Source organism: Quercus lobata, chromosome 1, assembly GCF_001633185.2.
Source record: "Quercus lobata isolate SW786 chromosome 1, ValleyOak3.0 Primary Assembly, whole genome shotgun sequence".
Taxonomy (NCBI): Eukaryota; Viridiplantae; Streptophyta; class Magnoliopsida; order Fagales; family Fagaceae; genus Quercus; species Quercus lobata.
In genome coordinates, this window is record NC_044904.1 from 33,125,146 (window position 1) to 33,146,820 (window position 21,675).

General features: G+C 33.7%; 2 protein-coding genes and 1 long non-coding RNA gene across 4 annotated transcripts; 2 read left to right on the forward strand and 1 right to left on the reverse strand.

Annotated features, from left to right (window-relative positions):
* Window positions 1–1,987: 1,987 nt before the first annotated feature.
* Window positions 1,988–8,597, forward strand: LOC115987719 (ras-related protein RABE1c). Its single transcript, XM_031111319.1, has 9 exons — window positions 1,988–2,170; window positions 2,269–2,409; window positions 5,371–5,443; window positions 5,526–5,626; window positions 7,298–7,363; window positions 7,556–7,653; window positions 7,845–7,907; window positions 7,982–8,074; window positions 8,187–8,597. Exons 2-9 carry the CDS (start codon window positions 2,337–2,339, stop codon window positions 8,268–8,270), a joined length of 651 nt encoding a protein of 216 aa, XP_030967179.1. The 5' UTR covers window positions 1,988–2,170; window positions 2,269–2,336; the 3' UTR covers window positions 8,271–8,597.
* Window positions 8,598–9,181: 584 nt separating this feature from the next.
* On the reverse strand, window positions 9,182–12,792 carry LOC115987705. 2 transcript variants are annotated; one of them, XM_031111306.1, is made up of 6 exons: window positions 12,619–12,792; window positions 12,269–12,356; window positions 10,148–11,221; window positions 9,992–10,057; window positions 9,712–9,910; window positions 9,182–9,508 (listed from the first exon to the last, which is right to left on the reverse strand). In XM_031111306.1, the coding sequence occupies exons 2-6, from the start codon at window positions 12,269–12,271 to the stop codon at window positions 9,444–9,446; spliced, it is 1,407 nt and encodes a 468-aa protein (XP_030967166.1). In that variant the 5' UTR covers window positions 12,272–12,356; window positions 12,619–12,792; the 3' UTR covers window positions 9,182–9,443. The 2 variants fall into 2 exon arrangements, with proteins under 2 accessions (XP_030967166.1, XP_030967172.1); XM_031111312.1 differs by having other exon boundaries at window positions 10,148–11,212; window positions 12,619–12,773.
* Window positions 12,793–18,592: 5,800 nt separating this feature from the next.
* LOC115950143 lies at window positions 18,593–20,621 on the forward strand. The gene is made up of 3 exons (XR_004083045.1): window positions 18,593–18,706; window positions 19,493–19,559; window positions 20,297–20,621. It is a non-coding gene; the product is annotated as an uncharacterized LOC115950143 (long non-coding RNA).
* Window positions 20,622–21,675: the final 1,054 nt, after the last annotated feature.

The window sequence follows — 21,675 nt, forward strand, 5'->3', positions numbered from 1 at the left end:
TTTTTGAGATAAAAGTGCAAGAAGAAGGCATGGGCTTGTCGGAGTCGGAGTAACAGTCGATGGCAACCTTCGACGGTGCGTGGATCGGCAGCCAAATTGCAGGCCGCATGTGAGAGCAGAGATGGAGGCTAGCTTCTTTGGTTTTACATATCAAAGGTCGATGAAGAGAACCGTGGCGTTGGTTTTGTGAACCACCGATCGATGAAGAAATTATGACAGCGCGTGGATCAATGGCCATCGCGCGTGGCGATGCGTGTGGGTGAAGATGGAGATTGTACTCTTGGTTTTTGCATATTGGAGGCCAAATAAGAGATCTGCGGTGTTGACTTCACGAAAGGATTGAGAAAAAACTAACAAATTTGAAGGGAGGCTCAGACTTGATGATGTGACAGCTGTGACTTTTGATAGTGGCAAGGCAGCGACTGAGAGGCCTTGTGTTGGTGGTGAAGGCAGCAATAGTCTTAGGTTGAATGGTGGTGATGTATAGTACATCAGTTTGGCTCCAGAGATGGTGAAGGGAGAGGCAACAAAGAGATGGAAAATTGTTAAGTTTTTCCTAACTGTTGGATAATTTTATATACACATGTCACTTATCTATTTTAAAATTGGAGGAAACTGGAGGTTTTAAAACTAGAGGTGATTCTTCCCCCTTCTCCTCCTCCTTCCCTTCAATCCAAACATGTTATTAAGATTTAGACCCCCTTCTCTCTCTCTCTCTCTCTCTCTCTCTCTCTCTCTCTCTCTCTCTCTCTCTCTCTCTCTATATATATATATATATATGTAGGGGTGTCAAAATTAGATACAACTCATGAACTTGACTCGACACGACATAAAATTAGCAGATTATAAGTTGAGTCTTAATGGGTTAGTGTCATTTTCGAATTGACATGATTGATCTGTTTAATAAATGATTTGGTTTAGTGTCCAATCCATGAAACTTATTTGACCTGTCTGACCCATTTAATTAAATAAAATTTTGCCAATATACTATTCAAATCTTAGGTATATAAACTTCTTAGTTGTTGTGTTTTATTTTCTTTGACATATTATGATTGATTATTTGTAACATTGAAATATGCTTTAGTTTTGAATGATTATTTGCAATGCAATTACTCATTAGTTCTGAATTTTATATTAATAATATTTATTTTTTTGGTTTTTTATAATTCAATCCGGTTAATACTATTTTTTTTTCTTTTCATTTTGATAAAATCTGATAAACAAGTCGACACGATTGACCTGTTTAATAAATGGATCGTATTAGGGTTGAAGAATCTTGACTCGTTTAATAGTTATGTCGGATATGAGTTGACACGACACGAACCTAACACGCGAACACGAATTGCCGCCCCTAATATATGTAACAACTAACTAATCTGATCATAAGGGAAGTGGCACATTAATATTATTATAATAATTGAGGGTGTAAATTGCAAAATTTTAAAATTTAAAGATCAACTCAAACCCTTCTCGGATCATAATAATTGATTCATTGACCCACATATCATACCTGGTTATGCATGTAATGTACTGGAATATGCACAGTATACCAAACGACTGATTGAAGATACGGCCAACATCATAGATTGAAGATACAGCCAACATCATAGATTTTCATTTTAATTTTTCCTTACCCACTTGCATGCCCATATGACAGTTGTAACGTAACGCTTTGACAGAGGTATCTATTGGGTGATGATTAGGATTGCCAGCTCACACACCCTGGCTCCAATCTCCCACATGCATCCCCACCATACAACACCCCCACGACATCAATTAACCAATCAAAATACGCCACCTGGAAATTAAACAGATGGCGGAGCTTGATTAGTTTCACCGCTAATGTGCGCCACCGAGGCAAAAAGGTAAACAACAAAAAAGGCAAGTTTTAGAGTGCGGAGCGCATTTTAGCAACACACCCACCATACTCGGAGGAGCTTAAAATTGAAGAAGGTGGTGAACCACTCAAAGGATTTTGTTTCCTATTTCGTAAAATTACCAAAATATCCATTAACTAGTAACTACCTCAATAACTCTCTCTCTCTCTTAAATTTCAATGCCCCTTCGGTTTTGACCTCTCGGAGACCCCTATCTCCCATTTTTTCTCTCTCTAAAGCTCTCTCTCTCTCTCTTGCTCTTTCTCTCTCCCTCTGTGGAACTTTCCGATCTGGTACTTCTTGTTACTACGATTGCTTTAAATAGTTTTAGCTTTGTCATTGTGATTTGTTTGATTCTAATTTTTTGTATTTTACTTTGACTTGATTGCAGAGAGGTTAATTACTCGAAGGGGTTTCGAATTTTTTTTAGGTGATTGATTTTGGATTAAAACTATTTCAATGGCTGCTCCACCGGCAAGAGCTCGTGCCGATTACGATTACCTCATAAAACTGTTATTGATCGGCGACAGTGGTACGTTTTTTAAAGCAATTTTCATTTTCTCGAGAACCAAACGGATCGTTTTGTGTTCAGAACCTAGATCGTGTTCCTGAGCTCGAAAAATGTGAAGATTTTCTGCATTGTAGGTTCACTTGATTTGATTTTGGAATTTGGAAGGTTTTTTTTTTTTTTTGGTTTTGTTTGGGATTTCTAGGCGTTTTGATGTGGAATCTGTGTAGATCTAGTTTGATTCAGGGTTTAAACTTGTTCTGACCTGATTTTTGAGCTTTTAGGAGTTGAAATGATGAGAATTTAATCAAACTATGTGAATTTTATGTCTTTGAGCTGTTAGGAATAGGTGTTTTTGATTCTCAATGTTATATCGTTTTTGCAAAATAGCCTTGCTGTTGTGTATCTAAGTTATGATGGATTATCTGGATGTGAGATTGAACTCTGTTTTTCAATGACTGGCTTAGCTGCAATCCTTGATTCAATTGGTTTACCAGATTGGGCCTCCAAATTGTGTTTGCCATGTTTTTATTATTATATAAAATCTTTCTCTATATGTTTTGACTGTGACTTGGTCTATGCTATCCTGATTGATTTTTTGTTTGTTTTTTTACTTCAATTACAGATAATAATTAAAAAAAAGTGTTTTTACTAAAATTCTGGCAAGTTCATATTTATATATGCTTCAATTTGATTTCTTTTGGGTTGCATGTTAAGTAGGGGTAAGAAGTGATGTGATAACTATCTTATTTAGTGTTTTAAACTTCAAATAGCCCTTTTCCAAGTCCTTGAGTAGTCTTTTTGCAATATGTTTATATTGATGAAGTTTTTGCCGCCTTCTTCTTCTTATTTTTGTTTTTCCTTTTAAAATTCATTTTTAATACAAATGTGCAATAATAGTTCCTAGCTTGGATTTTTTTTTTTTTTTGGGGTGTGGGGGTGTGTTCATGGGTGATAAGAGTTAACTTATTATTCAAATTTGACTTGGTTTAATTTAAGAGTAGTGAGCTCTCCTGCTCTCCTCCTCACCCCTCCATTCTTTCTTTTTCTTTATCATAAAATCATAGAAAGTGCATTGATTCTTAACTGGTCTGAGGCTTATTTTGATATAGCGTTACCATTTTGGAGCTCTCTGCTGGGTTTCTAACTTGCTATGTTGACCTACTTTACATCAAGTATCATATTCTCATTTATGTATTTAGATGAGTACCTTGAGGCTTATATGGTCTCTAGAGCTAGGTAGCTTTGGTGTTATGCGAGTTGTAGATTTTGGAATGGGTGGTTTCATAGGAATGGTGGAGAAGAATGTATCGAGTCGAACTTGATTAGTCTATTGAGGATCTATGACTGATCTTGAAAGTTTTGGGACTAAGGCTTTGTTGTTGTTGGTGGTTTCATGGGAATGTACTGATTCAACAAATTTATTGTGTAACCTTCAAGAGAACATGCATGAGCAAAGTCTTGCCCACCTACATGTGATCAATCAGAAATTTTGCAGTCCTCTTCTGGCCTTTGGTATATCCTGTGGGTATAGGGCTTAGGTCCCTGTTCCTCCTCCTCTCTCTCTCTCTCCCATTCGAAAGCTCTGGCTTGAAGATATTAAATTTCTTCATGGTATAGAGACAATTAAGTGATATTAGAGACAATTAAGTGATATTAAGGTAGTGATCTCACACTTAGCAGAGAGAGACTTTTTAATTAGTTATGCTGATAAGTTTATGCAGTGTTTGGGGGAAAAAATCATTGAAACTTGTTCCCTTATTTTATGTGAATGAGAAAAAAAATTTGGGCATATTAAAGATAAGGACTTTGCTACTTAGGTCATTGCCTTACATAGATGGAGGATAGCAAGCATTTTCAATGTTAAAGCTTCTTTATCATACGTTTTATTTATTTATTTATATGTATATTTTGGTAAGTAAACATACATTTTACTGCAAAGAGACTACTTCATGTACAAGAGAGACAAAGAATTCTAAAGACTTTATCATACCGCTTCATTTCTACATTCATACTGGACCTGTTTGGCTGGACCTTTTATACCTTTTCTCAATTGAACTTTGAGAAGCCTTTTTAGGATGAACTATACTAAACAAATATGACTAGTAATGAGGGCTTACAGTGGAGCACTTGTAGCCTATAGAAACTCTACATCTTTTTGGAGACAACTGTGCTATCTATTTGAGTACTTGAGTTGAAGCCAGAGATTATATGATTTGTTAATTGGTTCTTTAACTTGATGATATGTTGACAATCTTGTTGGGCTCATAATATGTCTGACTGTATCAATGCTGTTATTTTATATTTAATTGTGGTTTACTGGTTTTAGGCAGTGAATTTTTAGGGATTATGTTGTGAAGTTCAATCATAATGTTCTTAAAATGGATTAAGATCCTCTAGAGTTCTTAAAATCCTAGCCATTCATTTTAAAATGAGCGGATTAGATTTTACCACAACATCATTAATATTTTAAAAATGTTTGAGTATCAACATTTTTGTGTCTATTTAAATTATTAATGACGTGGAAAAATCCAACCCACTAACTTCCAAATGAATGGATAAGATTTTAATAACTCTATAGGATCCTAATCTTTCTTAAAGATACTTATCGCTGGGCAGAAGCAGTGGAGAGGTTGAGTTTGAGTTGAACAGTGTGCATGAATCCTGGGGCATAGTAGCAATTTTTATAATATACACTCAGTGCTGGAGGATATCAGGGGTTTAATTTTTTGGGGATATTTCATATCCATAACTAGAGAATGTGTTATGGGCAATGAAAATTCTCTCTCTCTCTCTCACACTAAGTTAATTTTCAGACTAGTACCACTGCTCCAAAAGTTTGATATTTTTGGAGATCTTACATATCCATAACTAGAGAATGTGTTTTGGGCATGAAAATTATCTCTCTCTCATTAAGTTAATTTTTGGACTAGTAACACTGCTCCTAAAATTTGACATGTTGATTCTTGTTCATTACTTCTACAGGTGTGGGTAAGAGTTGCCTTCTTTTACGTTTCTCAGATGGCTCCTTCACCACTAGTTTCATCACTACCATTGGGTTTGTATTCTTTGAATTGCAGCAGTTAGTGTTGGATTCTTGAAGAATTTTACCAATCTACCATGTCATTATTCTCTTGCAGCATTGATTTTAAGATTAGAACCATTGAACTTGATGGAAAACGGATCAAACTGCAAATTTGGGACACTGCTGGTCAGGAGCGGTTCCGAACAATCACAACTGGTAATTCTTTTTAATTATTACAGGTGTAGACGTTTTTTAATTGTGGAAGATAGATAGTACTTATGAAGGGAAGTGGTTTGGTGGGTAATTTTCCACTCTGAAACCAGTTGATTTGATAAACTTTATCTTGCAGTTTTGACAAATGGCATTTTCTAAAAAACAATTTAGTTTTTGGTGGTGCACTAGGATTCCATTAACAAAGAGTTGTTCATCTGGGCCAGTTGCAATTATCTTGGGCTTGGCTTGTTTGTTTCTTAGTGACCAAGCCTGAGCCAGTTGAAAGGCTCTTTTTTTTTTTTTTTGGATAGGTAATAAGAATAATATTAATCAAGATGAAAAATGAAGAGCAAATACAAGATGTTCATGATGGTGAACACAAGAAAAAGAAAAAGCAACAAACAACAAGAAGGAAATAGATTTTTTAATTTCTTATTTTTAAATTCTCAATATTTCAAAATTAAGCTCATAAGCATATGAAATGGCTCAACATACGACGGTAAAAACCATGTATGGGTGAAAGAAAGTTGCTGACTCTCTCATCAGTTTCTAAAGTGCGACAGGTGATCCCTCAATTTTGGTGCACCATTTTACTCCATAATTAAATAATAATGCCTAGGGCCAAGAGCCTTGTAGCTCAATTGGTACCTCTTTGTGTTTCCAATGAAGACATCCAGTTCAAATCCCCCTAACCCCAACTGTCGAATTATCAAGAAATAAATGGTTAGTACCTAAGCCCTTCTAGAAAATAGATTCAAAAGAGGGTTGCCCTCTGTAACAAGCCCTCCTGCTTTTTTCTTCCACTAACATGTTAGCTTTAAACTTCGGTCCATTGCATGGGTTTTTCTGTTCCATTATTTAATATTATAATATAATAAAATTATTAAAGGAGTCCCTGTGTGGCCTGCTAACATATAAGTCAATTATTAGCTTGTTAAAACTGAACTTGAGTATACTGTGGTTTGATTTAAGCTTCAGCCAGGCTTAACATCTATCCCAAGCTCAGGCAGATAGACCTCTGCTTTTCTTGTTTGTGGCTCTGAAGATATGAACCTAAAAAAATTTCTTATGGAAATGGGACTTTGGGAGAGGGCAACTGAGAGAACCACTGAAGTGGATCAGGAGCATTAGTTTAGGGTACATACCTAACAAAATGAATTATAAAAATGGGACCTTGGGAGGAGAGCAACTGAGGGAACTGCTGATGTGGATCAGGGGCTTGAGCCCTAGCACAATGAGGTTCACATTAATGGACTTGGCATTAATGTGTGGCATATTTGCATTGAGGCAGTTTGGAGGTGCAATGCGAGAGTTATGCCCTCATACTGGGAAATTGTTTTAACCCCCCTTTCAAAATGCCCAATTGTGTCTTTAACATTTTGCTCCATTGAACCTTCTCAGTGATTCTGGTCGTCTCCACCAATTGGTCTCATTTACTGGAAGTATGTTAGATAAAATGTCTAGGATCATCTGAATGCTGTATGTTGGTCTTTATAATATGATCAAGATAGAATTGTTTAAACACTTATACTGGGTGGTTGGATGGTTTCTATTGCTGTTTTCTTGTAATTTGTTGTCTTTCATTGTTTTGAACTGCTGCTACAAATGCTTATCGAGTTTGCGTCTTTCATATTATTTTCCCTAGTAACTCTGTTTTTAAATTTTTATTTCCAGCTTATTATCGGGGAGCCATGGGTATTTTGCTTGTCTACGATGTGACTGATGAATCATCTTTCAACAGTAAGTCCCTCACCCCTCTCTTCTCTTCTTACGTGCTTGTGCACACACATAGATAGAGCAGTTAAAGATTTGGATAATTGGATGTTTATTTTTTGTTGCATTATCTAGTCTCACCGAGGTTGTTGGTTGACAATTTATGGTTTCTTGGATTTCTACTGCTTTTTTATAGACCTGTCTTCTCACTGTTTACAGATATTAGGAATTGGATTCGCAACATTGAACAGCATGCTTCAGATAATGTCAACAAGATACTGGTAGGGAACAAGGCTGACATGGATGAAAGCAAAAGGGTATGTTCCTTTGTTTATAATTATTCATAAAGCCTCTTTTGCTCTAGGGTGAAAAAAAGAAAGCTTACTTTGATTAGTATCTAGAATTAATCATCCTTCTAGTTCCTTCATCCTGCCTTTGTGGATGAGTGTTTGCACTTAGCACCATCCCCAACCATCTTTTATTATAATCTTGCTTTTTTTCTTGTTAGGCTGTGCCTACATCCAAGGGCCAAGCACTTGCTGATGAGTATGGAATCAAGTTCTTTGAAACTGTAAGTAATGCTTACTCATTATTGAAACTTGTTAATTAGTTTAGTTATGTACTCAAATACACTTTTCCTTGCAGAGTGCAAAGACAAATCTAAATGTGGAGCAAGTTTTCTTTTCGATAGCAAGGGATATAAAGCAAAGGCTTGCAGACACAGACTCTAGGGCCGAGGTACTTTAAAATCCTGCCTTAAACTTGAATAAGAATGAAGTATAAATGATACTACTGGTGGTCACTATTGGCATCAGGTTTTGAAAATGTCTTTCTGTGGTTGTCATTGCAGCCTACAACCATTAGGATCAATCAACCAGACCAGGCAGCTGGAGCTGGTCAAGCTGCCCAAAAATCAGCTTGCTGTGGATCTTAAGAACACCCATTATTTTATTTGAGCAGGGACATGTCATGGAGGTCACACTGTCTGGAAACCGAAAAAGAAACAGAAAAAACTAATTGTCATAACAATGTGATGGGTGCTTGTAATTTTCCTGACTCATTCTTTCTGAACTTGTTTTAGTGTGTGAAGGGTAGCTTCTTTATTTGAGAATCTTATTTCGTGGCTAACATTTGATGTGTATCTTGTGGCAAACAACAGCTTTATTTGTTTTCTACCCGGTTTCTTTCTTTTGCTTGGGAAATGAACAGTTTATATAAATTGTAGTTTCTAATGTAGAAAGATGGGTTATGCTTTTTATTAGATGAGTAAATTTGGCCCTTGAAAATCGAGTTCCTTCTTGAAAGAGACTCTAAAAGACGTGGTTAACTTCTTATAACAAGCCGACTTGTAAAATTGTAAAGTGTAAACACAGGATGTCTCTGGATTATAATTTTGATCCTTGGTTAAGTACTTATTTCAGCCAGCTGAGATTAAGACCAGGGTTTTGGTCACTGGATCCGTATTCTTGTTGGCCTCCCCAATCCCGACATCTTGTTTCATATAGCAATCTTAAAAATGCCTCCTCCTTTATTACATCAGCAATCCGAGAGAAGCTTGTCCCAGGAAATATTCAGATTTAAAGACACCGTGGGAGTTTTGTATGTGTTTTATACTAAACTTGGCTAGGATGAAGGAAATGAGTCCGATTCAACACAACATGAGAGTTATTCAAGAAGTGAAGCAATTGATTTAACCTTTACTCTAGAGGAGAAACATGATAATCTGAATAAGTTGTAATATTTTATTGTTGTATACGTACACTCTTGGATCTGTACATCTGAAACACTTCAGTTGGATGAGAAAATCACAGGCACTAGTTTTCCATAACATGATAAATACCATCGCAAAGCACCTCATCTCGATGGACGAAAGCACAATATCATGTTTTACATCATTCTGCACCAAAAGAACAAAAAACACCTGTTCTTCCATACCAAGTGATAGAGTATATAATTTACAAAAGAGTTGTACTTGCACCAAAAGAACAAAAAAACACCTGCTCTTCCTTACCAAGGGATAGAGTCCATAATTTACAAAAGAGTTGTACTTGTTCTATGCACATTTCACCTTATATTACACTTTGACTACGGCTCATCTAGAATACTCCTATATATTCAGTTCTTCCTTTCCATATATACGCTGAAGCTCGCGAGTTGCAGCTTGAAATGATTCTAGAAAAAGAGAGGAAACAAAGAATCAAAACAAAAATAAATTAAGTATGGGAAGAAGAAGAAGAAGATTAGTGTCACAGTTAAAATATGGCAGCCCCCATCCCCCCAAAACAGTGGGAGAGTTAATGAAAAGCTAAACCATGAACATTTTTTATAAAGAAAAGAAAAGAGAGCAACAACTGATATGCATGAATTTTTGCTACCTTTCCAAATGCGAAAGGACTTCTGATTAATAGGTGCTCCAAAAACAGTCTGAATCGCATCAAACAACAAACTCTCAGGCGTGCTTCTTAATTCTTGTACAATCTGATAGATAGTCTTTCCATTCTCGAAGTATATGTGATTGTTTGGATGTTTTGTTTTACAACCAGCATGGCGCTCAAACTCATAAGCATTCAGCACCTATGCAGAAACCATAAAGATTAAACAGTTAGCTCTCAAGATATTTTGCTGCACCAAGTTATGAATCAATGGATTACTCACCTTAGAAAAATTGCATGACTGACACCCACAAAGATATCCAGAACCTTTTATAATTCCACGAAGCTCCTAGTTAAATGTAAAAATATAATTGTAAGTCAGTAAAGTGAAATGGCAACTGAAGTTCAAAAAATGGACGGAAAAAAAAAGGGAAATTACCTCCCGTGCCAAGGACACATACTTCACAGGAACACCATCAAGCATGCCCGTTGAGATCAAGCTTCTAACATTAGAGGGGAAGCTGTTTGGAGCTTCTTTCCTTGATGTTTTGAATTCTGGCTTATTCTTAGAAACAGATTCAGGTCTTAATTTAGCTGCTGGAGTGGCACTAAGAACTGTATTGGCATTTGTTTGATCCGATTCTTTCTCGTGGGCTGTTTCTAATGTTTGAACTGAAGACTGAGTGTATAATAAATCATAGTTGCTGACTGGCCTTCCCACAGGGATAATATCTTGTTCATCAGGAAACCCGCCAAAAGATATTATATTAGCTTCCCCCTTACCGTACGTGTCACCCATTGAAATGGAATTACCATCTTCATTTCCAAAGGTGGGACCTGTCGATCTGATATTGGCATCTCCCCTATTGTAGGCATGACCCATTAAAGTAACATTGTCATCCTGGTTATAAGGCTGCCCTATTGATGCAAAACCAGCTTCACTTTCTCTGTTATAGGCCTGACCTGAAGACAGGTGATTGATATTTTCCCCATTAGAACCGTGTCCCTTTGGCATATGCACCCCATTATCACAATCCTTAACTTGATTGACTTTGACCTTTCTTATTCCACCATAGGTAAGACATGTTTCAGCATCTTCCATAGCATGAGATATGGACAAACCAACAGATGCGTCTTCTCCAAATTGGTCATCCATACTCTTTCTTCTCACATTTGGATTCTCTGTTTCAACAACAATATTCCTTTCAGCAAAATTGACAGGCCTTGCTGTTTCAGATCCAAAAAAGCGGTAATTGAACTGGCTTGGGACTGAATGAAAACTTGAGGCATTCTCCCAAGAAGGAATATTAGCATTTGACATTCCTGAACTTGATTTGTTGTTTGGAGCTTGCACTGCTTGCTTCTTGTTAGGGAACAGCTCTGTTTCAGGAGCATCTACAAACCATTGATGTGATCGCTTTGGTTCAATTCTGGAAGTATTATCAAATGTTGGGTCTACGTCGTTTACATGTCCAGCACCCTTTGACATCCAAAATCCCTTGTCCTGCAAAGACTGCCAGAATCAATCACTATACTGTTGCAGACTCACACAGCATGCAAACACTTCCTTATGGTGGATACGAACAGAAAGGTTTAATTCAAGCATCCAATTAGTCACAATACACAAGGTTCATTTTCCCCCAGCTCTTTTCACCCTTAAAATATTATCTTCCTTTTCCAAAGAATTGGAACATACTTTTACATATCTTCTTAAAATTTGAATGGTGATATTTTCATTGTCTAGGTAAAGGACAACAAAAGTTATTAAAAAAAAACCTTTATATCTTTAATGAAATTTTATTACTTATTATATAAGCATATTAGAGTTTACAAAGAGTGCTGCTAGCAAAACGCAGAGCACAGTGCAAAATCAGGCTCTGAATACTGCATTCTTGCAGCCGAACTCAGCCAACATATACACTCAATTAATTCCTCCCTCCCTAACTATTACAGATTTACATCTTTTCTAGGCTTGCCAAAATCCGATCCATCCAACCTAAAGGAATACATCATTAGCCTCCAACCTACCATTTTCTGAAGCCTAAGTATTTTTAATCTAAAATAAACTAGGATAATAAAAGAAAGAGAATCTAGCAAGCAAAAATGGCAGTGTGGAACACTTGTAGCCCTAGAAGACCATCCTCTCACTGGCAATGAACCATCGGTCCATCACATTCCATATATCGTGTGGAAGCCGTTTCAATTTTTTAACAATGGATCATTTCAAAATTTAAACAACCTTCAAAAGAACGGGTCAACCCGATCAATTCTCTCACCTCAACCTCAACCATGCCCAGAAACTTAGTTTGGAAAAAAGACATTCCATATCAATAAATATCCAAAAATATTAAATTTATAAATGTCCCAATATTGAAGCTGCAAATTCACTCAAATGCCATATTTTTCACAAACACAGTAACACAGACACATATATAATGACAAAACAAAACAAAACATTAGTAACAAACAAACAAACCCCAAAACCCAAATAATAATTAAAAAAAAAGGAAGCATTACATGGGAAAATTTCCAACGTAAGAATTAAGAAACTAGAAGGTACCATTTTTGCTTTGCGATTCAACTTTCACTTTCACCGCACGTTGTTTACGTCTCAACGAAGTATTTAAGAATATTATTCAGGGTAACATCTGCGAAAGACACCGAAGCTTTGCTTTTAGTGTACGGACATACAATTAGCCAAAACCAAAAAAAAAAAATAATAATAATTGCAAAATGAAACATTGTACAAATTCATATTCAAAACAAAACCCTAAACTAATATAAAATTTCAGCAAAAAACACATGAAAAATTTGAACGTGAAATTTCAATTTTCAATTGCAAATGAGTAACAGAAATGCGATTACCCTAGAAATGGAGAATTAGAAAGAAAGAAAATTGACGATCGGTACCTTCGACGATGACCGGGAAACTGACCAGACCGTGGATATCCGGTCGGAAGTGGGTTAATTTTCCGGCGAAGCCACACCGGCGGTGAATGTTTCTCACAGAGAGAGAAGGCCAAAAAATAAATGGATATGTTCGAGTGTGAGGAGCACTCGATTTTTTCTCGGAGAGGGGAATATAAAAAAAGTGGGTAAAACATGAGATAGAGAAACGGTTACGATCATCTACGTCGTACACGTGTAATACGTAAATGAATCTGGACCGTTGGTTCGGTTGAGCCACTTGACTGAGGTGTTTTTGGTCAAGTCATGTAGGACGAGTGGCGAATGGGGATTGAGGCTCTCTATACACGTGGTCAGATTCTGGTGGATAATATGAGCAATAGCCAAACAACTGTACTTGCAACTTAGCCATGTCATCTGCCAAGTCATTGGTGCAAAATAGAATGGATTCACTTCCTTGTTGGAAATTAATATTATTTAAATTAATTTATACTATTATTTAAGGAGTTTCTCTGGTTTAAATTTCTCATTTTTTAGTTCAAAAATTTTTCTACACTCCTATATTTAAGTAGAGACAAAACTAAAGGACAATCAGGTAAAAATACAACTTTAACTCCTACTAAAATATTGCTTAAAAAATAAGACTCTCCTATTAATTTTCAAATTGATTTATAAACTTATAAATTAGATTTTCAAAATAAAAATTATATATATATATATATATATATATCTATACTACTATTTAAGGGGCTTCTCCTATTTGGATTCCACATTTTTCATACCTAAGATACCCTCATCATACCCACTTACAAGTTTTCAACTACCAGGGATAGATATGTAAATTAAAACTTTTACATTTTAAAACCACAAACTCACGTATGTTTTGCAGTTTCTATCTCACTTTCTCTCTCTCATTTTTCTTTAGATTGCAGATATTTCAGGTTCTATTTTTTGCAAGTTCTTCTTTATTATCTTTTCTTTTCTTTGAGTTCTACTTTTTTTTTCTTATATGTATCATGTTAACTCTCTTTTTTTTTTTTTTCTTCTTCTTCTTTTTTTCTTCTTCTTTTTTTTAAATGTAATTTTGAAATAAATGGTTCCTTCATATACTCTACCATTGTACTTCTTAATGAATTGTCATTTCATGTTGTAGGTATTGTGATCCAAAGACAGGGATGCCTTATGCTACAAAAGAAGCATTCAAAATCATTCGTAAACAGTTAAATAGTATGGCTTCTCTTACCTCCTTTAATAGCCTTTGTTTACATTATATTTAAAAAATTTGAATTGAAATAAAAATAGTTTCATATAAATGATCATTTACTATTTCCTTCTCCTTCCTCACTTCACTTCATTTTTTTTTTCCTTCTTCATATATATATATTTTACCATCATTGTGTATGTTTTGGCGTTAAATTTTTTTATTTAGGTATGTAGCAACCTTGAGTTCTACTTATATATATATATATATATATATATATATATGTATCACGTTAACTCTCTCTCTTTTTTTTCTTTTCTTTTTTTTTTAAATTTAATTTTGAAATGTTGGTGGTGATTGAAAACAAAAAAAGCCACGTTGTATCAAAAAAATTATCTACCACGTTTCTATTTTGAAAAAAAAAATCCTACGTTTTGTAAAAAAAAAAAAACTCTGGCCGACCCTTTTTTTTTTTAAATTAAAAAAAAAAAAAAAAAAAAAAAAAAAACCTTAACACGTTGGAATTCCACTCCCACATTTTACTCCGTAACAAAATTGTGAATTTCACTTCTCCCATGTTTTACTCCTAAGAAATTGCTTACTATCAAATTTAATAACTTCCTTTAATACATGCACGCTAAATGTTGGTTTTGATAATTAAAGTTTTTTTTAAAAAAAAAAAAAAAAAAATACTGGGTTCCCTACATTCTTTATCTTTCTTAGGTCTCACGGAGATACACAAACTTTGATTGCATAGGATCTTGGACATGGACATGTAAAATAGTAGGTTAGACATGTAAATTATCATTTAAAGAGTCCTAAATTTAGATAAACTGACAAAACATTACTACAAATAGGAACACTTCTTACTAACCCACTTATTCTAAACACATGTTTCTTAATATATATCGGGAAAAAAAACCCTCACGTTAGTAAAAAAAAAAAAAAACACACTAAAGCGTAAAGTTCTTAATATTTTTTCTTTAGAAACCCAAAAAAAAAAAAACCTAATGAAATACCCTTAATTTAATAAACTTCTCTTTATCTCTAAATCATAAGAAATGGTTTAAAATCTTAAATTGATAAAAATTGAAAACAAAAAACCTAATGAAAAAAGCTACGCTATATCAAAAAAATTATCTACCATGTTTCTATTTTGAGAAAAAAAAAAAAAAATCCTTAACACATTTGAATTCCACTCCCACATTTTACTCCTAACAAATTGTTTGAATTCCACTCTCCCATGTTTTACTCCTAAGAAACTGCTTTACTATCAAATTTAAAAATTTTAACTTCTCTTTAATAACATGCACTAATACTCATCACACCCCTAGGTTTTTTTTTGGTGATTGGAAAATGTAATAATCTCAAATTATAATAAATGCTCTAAGTTAACCCTTACCCAAAAAATAGAAGAGCCTCTGATCACGCGCGTGAGCTCAGACAATTACAAAAGACCTCATTTTAGGGAGCTCTTAACCCCATTTACATCCCGCAAGATGCAATGTCCTCAAACAGCAGGAAAATTCAGATTAGAATACAAAAGACCTCAGACAATGTTGCCCAGAACATGTCATCACAGCTCCATATTAACAAGAATGGAAGCCAGAAAAAACAATTATATAAACAGTTCCAAATATATCACTGTTGGTGAGGGAACCATACAGCTAGGTAACAGCACGGCTATTTGCACGTCCATTACTAAAAATCATTATCCCATAAATAGACAGCTGATGATAACTCTCTCAAACATACCCATCAAATGCATGACGATTTTTATTACTTTGATAGAAGATGCACCTTGATAAATAGTATATCATGCCCAACACTCCATGTTCTGGTCCCCTCCAGCAAGAAAATCTGGAGTTTATGATAGCATTGAGAGATTCAGAGAAAGTGACTAAAAAATATTACATAAAAAAATAAAAAAACAATTTCTTCATCTTGACTTTTTCCTGTCGTTTTTTTTAATCATAAATTAATTAAAAAGAAGTGACATGGAGAAAGAATTCCTAGGATTCACAGATTTGTAGAAGAATCTTGAAACCTGATTGGTACGGTAAATGTAAATCCTAACAAAAGCTTATGACCTATAATAAGCTATTACTGCATATTTCATTTGGCATGAGTTGTAAGAATCGCCCAATATTTTCGTGTCAATCCAAGTTAACAATATAAACTTAGAAATAAGAACCAATCATCAAGTCAAATACCAAGGTCAAACCCACAACTTGTTACTTTTTGTGTAAGGCACTTGACATTGCACCAAAACCCAACCTCTAAATCACATTGTTGGACCAAAAAAATACTGAAACCTAAAATTCCCAACACCCATAACAGGTAGAATCAAACATCTCACCATTGAAAGGTTAATAAATACAACTAGGAAGCAGAGGCAATGGAACCAAAATATATATTTGTAAACATCTCACAATGTTTGTTTATATATATTGTAATAAAAAAAACACAGTTTTTTTTTCCCTCCAAAATAGGATCACTAAAAAAATAAAAAAAGCCTCATCGTATGTACGAAGCGCATGTAATGAGGCTAGTCTATACTACTATTTAAGAGGTTTCTCCTATTTGAATTCTTTTTTTTTTGGTTCAAAAATGCCCCTACACCCCTATGTTTAAATAGACACAAAACTAAATGATAATCCGGCGGTCAAAATACAATTCTAACTCCCACTAAAATATTTCCTAAAAAATAGGGTCACTCTATTGTTAATTTTCAAATTGCTTTATCCACTTATAAATTAGATTCTCAAAATATAAATTATATATGTAAAATAAATTATAGTCACTGTCTTTTATGTTTTTTTTTCCTAAATTATGCAATAAGCCAACCGTATATCAAGGATAATGTTCTCCATAACTAAGTTTTGGTTATATATACTTATCAAAAAAAAAAAAAAAAGGTTTTGGTTATATATATAGCATTTAAAGTTTTGGTTACATACATAGCTTTTCAATTAGTTCGTGCATTACTATCAAAAAAAAAAAAGCTCGTGCATTGCACTAGTTAGTGATTAGTCATATATCATATCATATACTATATAATAAAAGTTGGGTTTAGAAGCCGCGCCAAGTGGCTTCACCAAACTCCAGAAAATTTTTAGATTTTTAGAAAATACTAGCCTCTAAGCACGCGCTCACGCGCGTGCTCAGAGGCTCTTCTATTTTTTGGGTAAGGATTAATTTAAACCATTTATTATAATTTGGGATTACTTTATTTTCCAATTACAAAGTTTGATCATATTTTGTAGATAGTATTTTGGGTGAGAGTTAAAAGAATTTTATTTATTTTTCCTTTCAAACTCTAAATCATGATAATAGAATAAGGTTTTTTTTCCCCCTAAACTCTAAGTCCGCGTTTTTTGAACTAATTTAAAAAAATAAATAAAAAATCAATTTGAGTTTTAAAAAACTAATTTTAGTTCAAATGGAACTCATATTTGAAAATATGAAGATGACTATTAGTTTATGAAAGTTAACTGTATAAAGGCTGAAAAGCAAACATTCCCTCACTGTTACGTTTTTGTTTTTTTTTTTTAAGGGAAATACCGTTATGTTAAGAATAATTTGCATTGATCCATTGAATTGCATGTGATGACATTTAGGAATATAAGAACTCATATTTGAAAATGTGAATATAAGAAAATTTGAGTTCAAATAGAACTCATAAATTATCTGACATGAATGGAAAGAAAATGATGAGTAAATACCTTTTTAAGTGGCTTCCTCTAGCACGTAGCCACCTATTACTATTGTTCCTCTGAGAGTCTGAGTATAAAAAGTAGGGACTTGAGGGTGGAGGGTGGAGATGGGAAGTATTTTCTTTTTTATGGAAGAGATGGGAAGTTATTTGATAACCTTATAACTGCTTAATCATAATGGAGAGATTTAAATTTGTTAGGAAGAAGTTTGGAGTTGTGTGTGACTAAAATGTGGGTGTACTTTTCAATAACTGTAGAAGTTTGGAGTTGTAGTTTCTCTGCTTAGTTGCTTTTAATAAAACTCCAGTTTACCCAAAAAAGAAAAGAAAAAAGATGTGTTTAAACACCAACATTTTATCCGTACTTGTGTTAGTTTTTTAATCCGTACGTGTGTTAGCTTTTTATTTTTTTTATTTTTTTATAACTATTTAGTATTTTTTTTTAAATATCAGTACGTGGGGTGTTTTTTAAAAAAATAATAATAGTATTTAAAAAAAAATAAACATGTAGTTTTTTTGAAAAAGTGGGTTAGTGGGAAAGTGTACCTATTTTGCAGGCAATATTTTAGTGCAAGTTAGGCATGTATTTTTACCAAATTATCATTTAGTTTTATCTCTACTTAAACTTAGAGAAATAGGGGTATTTTGGAACAAAAAAAATCCAGTCCAAACAGGTGCAGCCCCTTAAATAGTAGTATAGAATTGATATATAATTTTTATTCTCCTATAATTTCTAAGTTGATAAAAATCTTAATTTGATTACAATCCAAATTATTCATCTAATCCTTATCTATATATATTATATTTATATATATATATATATATATATTTATATATATAAAACCGAAGCCTTTGAAGCTTCCATAATTTTTCACGTCACCACAATATTTAAAAAATTAAATAATAATTTTTTCAACACAATATTTAAATAATAAAATTAAAAACTCTTTTCACTCCGTTAAAAACTCTATTCACTCAAAAACACCGGATACTTATCTTTAAAAAAAATATATATATATATATATATTAAAAAAAAAAAAAACACAACAAAACCTGGCCGTCCCTACCCTATTCCAGAATCAGGAAAAAGAAAAGAGCGAGAGAGAGAAGATGATGAAAACGTCAATGGCTTCCCTAAGGTCATTCTCCGCGAGGTTCGTGGTTGCTCCGCTGAGGTACGTTACGATCTTTGCTGTTTTCTCTGTAAATCTTTCACTCTAATTGTTTATTACTGTTAAATCTATCAATGTGTTATGAATTTTTCCCTGGAACTTCTTATCGGTGCTTAGAAAAACACATAACTATTCTTGTAGGTAATTGCAACGTTTTAAAATTTTCTGTAGGGAGGTTCTTTTTATAATTCAAAATTGAATTTAAAGTCGTCTGTATATATTTTAAAAGAAATTTCCCCTTCTGAATTGTCTAGGGTTCTTCTTTCACCCTTATTAAAAAATAGATGACTTTATTGTTTTTGTTTTTTTCCCTTGGATTTTTTTTTTATTTTTTTAATTTATTTTTTCCATTCTATCCCTGCCAGAAACAGTGCTAATTGATGGGTATACTATTGTGGAAGTGCATCGTGTTTTGGTTTAGGACTCTATCACCACAAGTCAAACTCAAAACCCACACACACGATGCAAAGGGCAGTAGACAATTGGGCCTGGATTTTTTAATTTGGAAATATTTCCTATTCTATTTTTTTCTTTCTAATTGAAGCTCCTTTGGAATCGCAGTTCTCTCTAAATGGTGACAAGTTGAATTTATTGCTTTGGAACTGGGTTTAGTAATTTAATTTGGATGCTTTGGTCACAATAGATGGGTTTATTGTTTAGACTTATTGACAATTTTTTTCAAAGTAAAAACAATTTTCTGTAATTAATCTTAATGAAATCCTGGGGATCAAATAAGTGTAGGATTGAATGTTGTGCTGATATATGTTTTTCTTTTTTAATCTTATTTAGGTCTATTGTTCAGTTAAGGTTTGTCGGAACCACAAGCAAAGAGAGATAGGCCGTATCCCCGTAACCGGTAAAGTATTTGCTTTTTTTGTTTTGGTTTTATTGTGGTAGAACTCGAACAGTTTAGTGGGTTTTCAAACTTTGGCTTCTTCCTCTAGAGGTGGAAGATTCTTTCTTTAATTTTTGGTTATCTGTTTTCCCACATAACTTAGTTCCTAGATCCATACTAGAGCTTTCTACCTCCAGTTCCCTAAACTTTTAAATTCTAAGTTTGGAAAGATTCTCCTCCTTGCTAATTTTTTCAACTTATTTTTTCAAGTCTTCTGGTATTGAAATTTATAATATAATTAAGCCTTTTAATCTCATCTCTTGAGACTATGTACCAAGATATACTTTTTAGGCAATTATAAGCCATCATGAATTTATTTATCTTTTGAGACCGTATAAGCCATCATGAATATTATTTCTTTTCAACCATGCTTTGGTAATCCAAAGAAGTAAATAAGTTCATTATGCAAGACCTGTATAACATTTTTCCTTCAGGCAATGGTGTGGCTTTAAATTTTAAGATATTTCATACTCAATTCCATCTGCCTTGATACTATAAATAAATTACCACTTATCTAAAAATTGTAAATTGTTAGAAACTAATAAATTTAATCATTCAATCAAAATTCTTAATTGCTCTTTCGGAAATCCTATTGCAAGGAGGGGGGAGAATATTGTCCAAAGAATGATGGAAAACTAGCAGTTTATTCACGTGATTTCAAATCAATATCTAATCTAATACCATATATGTTAAAACAGAAGCTAAGAGAAAGTAAGGACCTACAATCAAGGATGTTGGGAAAGGTAGAGATAGAGTTATTTTCTATATTTTGCTCCCATGTCTTGCTGCTTGCTTTGTTGTATATGTTCTTCCCGTTGGTTGTGCAGGGTGAATGGGAAAAGGAGCTACCTTTGTTGGGTTTCTTGGTTCAATAAGAAAAAGGAGGAAGCTTTATATGTTTTTGGTCGTGCTTTCCTTGGGTTTCTTTGAGAGGTTGGTTTGACTGTTGTGGAGAGTTGTTGGTGGTCTTTTTGGGTTAGGAAAGGATTCTGTTTATGGAGTTATAGAGGGCTGGAACAGTGGTACTTTTTATATTTGTTATGTTACTTTTTTTCTTTTCTATCTCATTTGTCTATATTGAATTGTGCTTAAGAACAGCCAATGCTATTGCCCATTGTACCTAGATATATAAATTACTTTGTTATATACTACGGAATATGAGTAGCAAGATAGAGTTACAAAAAATTGCCCCCTTTTGTAAAATATGTTACTATCTAATTTTATAAAGAACATTTTTCTACCATTGAGTTGGCTTATCAGACTTGGAATATATGTAGTTTGTTTTAAATCTAACCTACATATGTAAAGGGTTTGTGAAGTTTCCTTCCTTAGAGGTATAGAGTATGGGTATGTACACTTTACATGAAACTGTAATTTGTCTTTACACAAATTTTACTATTAATAGAAAATTTCCTACTATGATTGTTTAAATATGAGCTATGAAAACAAGTTTGAGTAAAAAGTGAAGAAGAGGATTAATTTTTTTTTTAATAATTTGATAATTCAAGAAGAGGGTGTTTGAACCTAACAAATATAACAATAATGTTATATAGATTTTGTAGATATTCTTTGTGCTTTCTCGTGCATCGTACGGGTTAGCGACTAGTTTTTTTTAATTACTACACATAAAAAGAGCTTAGAAGCCTTGTAGTCCACCCCCAAACCCACCCGATTTGGCCGCCGCTGTCCTCCATCCACTCTGATCTCTCTTTTTCCCTATCGATATCTCTGTCCCTCACTCTGTCACTCTTTATCCCTCCGATCTCACTCTTTCTTCCTCTCCCTCAATGTTTTTATTTTGATTTTTGGTTGTGTTAAGTGTATATTTTGAAATTTTCTGTAATAAAATTTGTTTGGATGCTAAAAAAATGGCTGAGAAAATGTGAAAAATTTGTAGGAAAATAACATTTTTAGAATGTTACCAAACACCGAAAATCAGGGAGGATTCGGCATGAGGTTTTTCTCACGACTATTTATAATTTATTTCAAATTAAATATTTAATTTGTTTATGAATGTTTACTTTTTTTATTTTTCTTTTTTTAATTAAGCAAAGTAATAAGCACTATAAATATATAG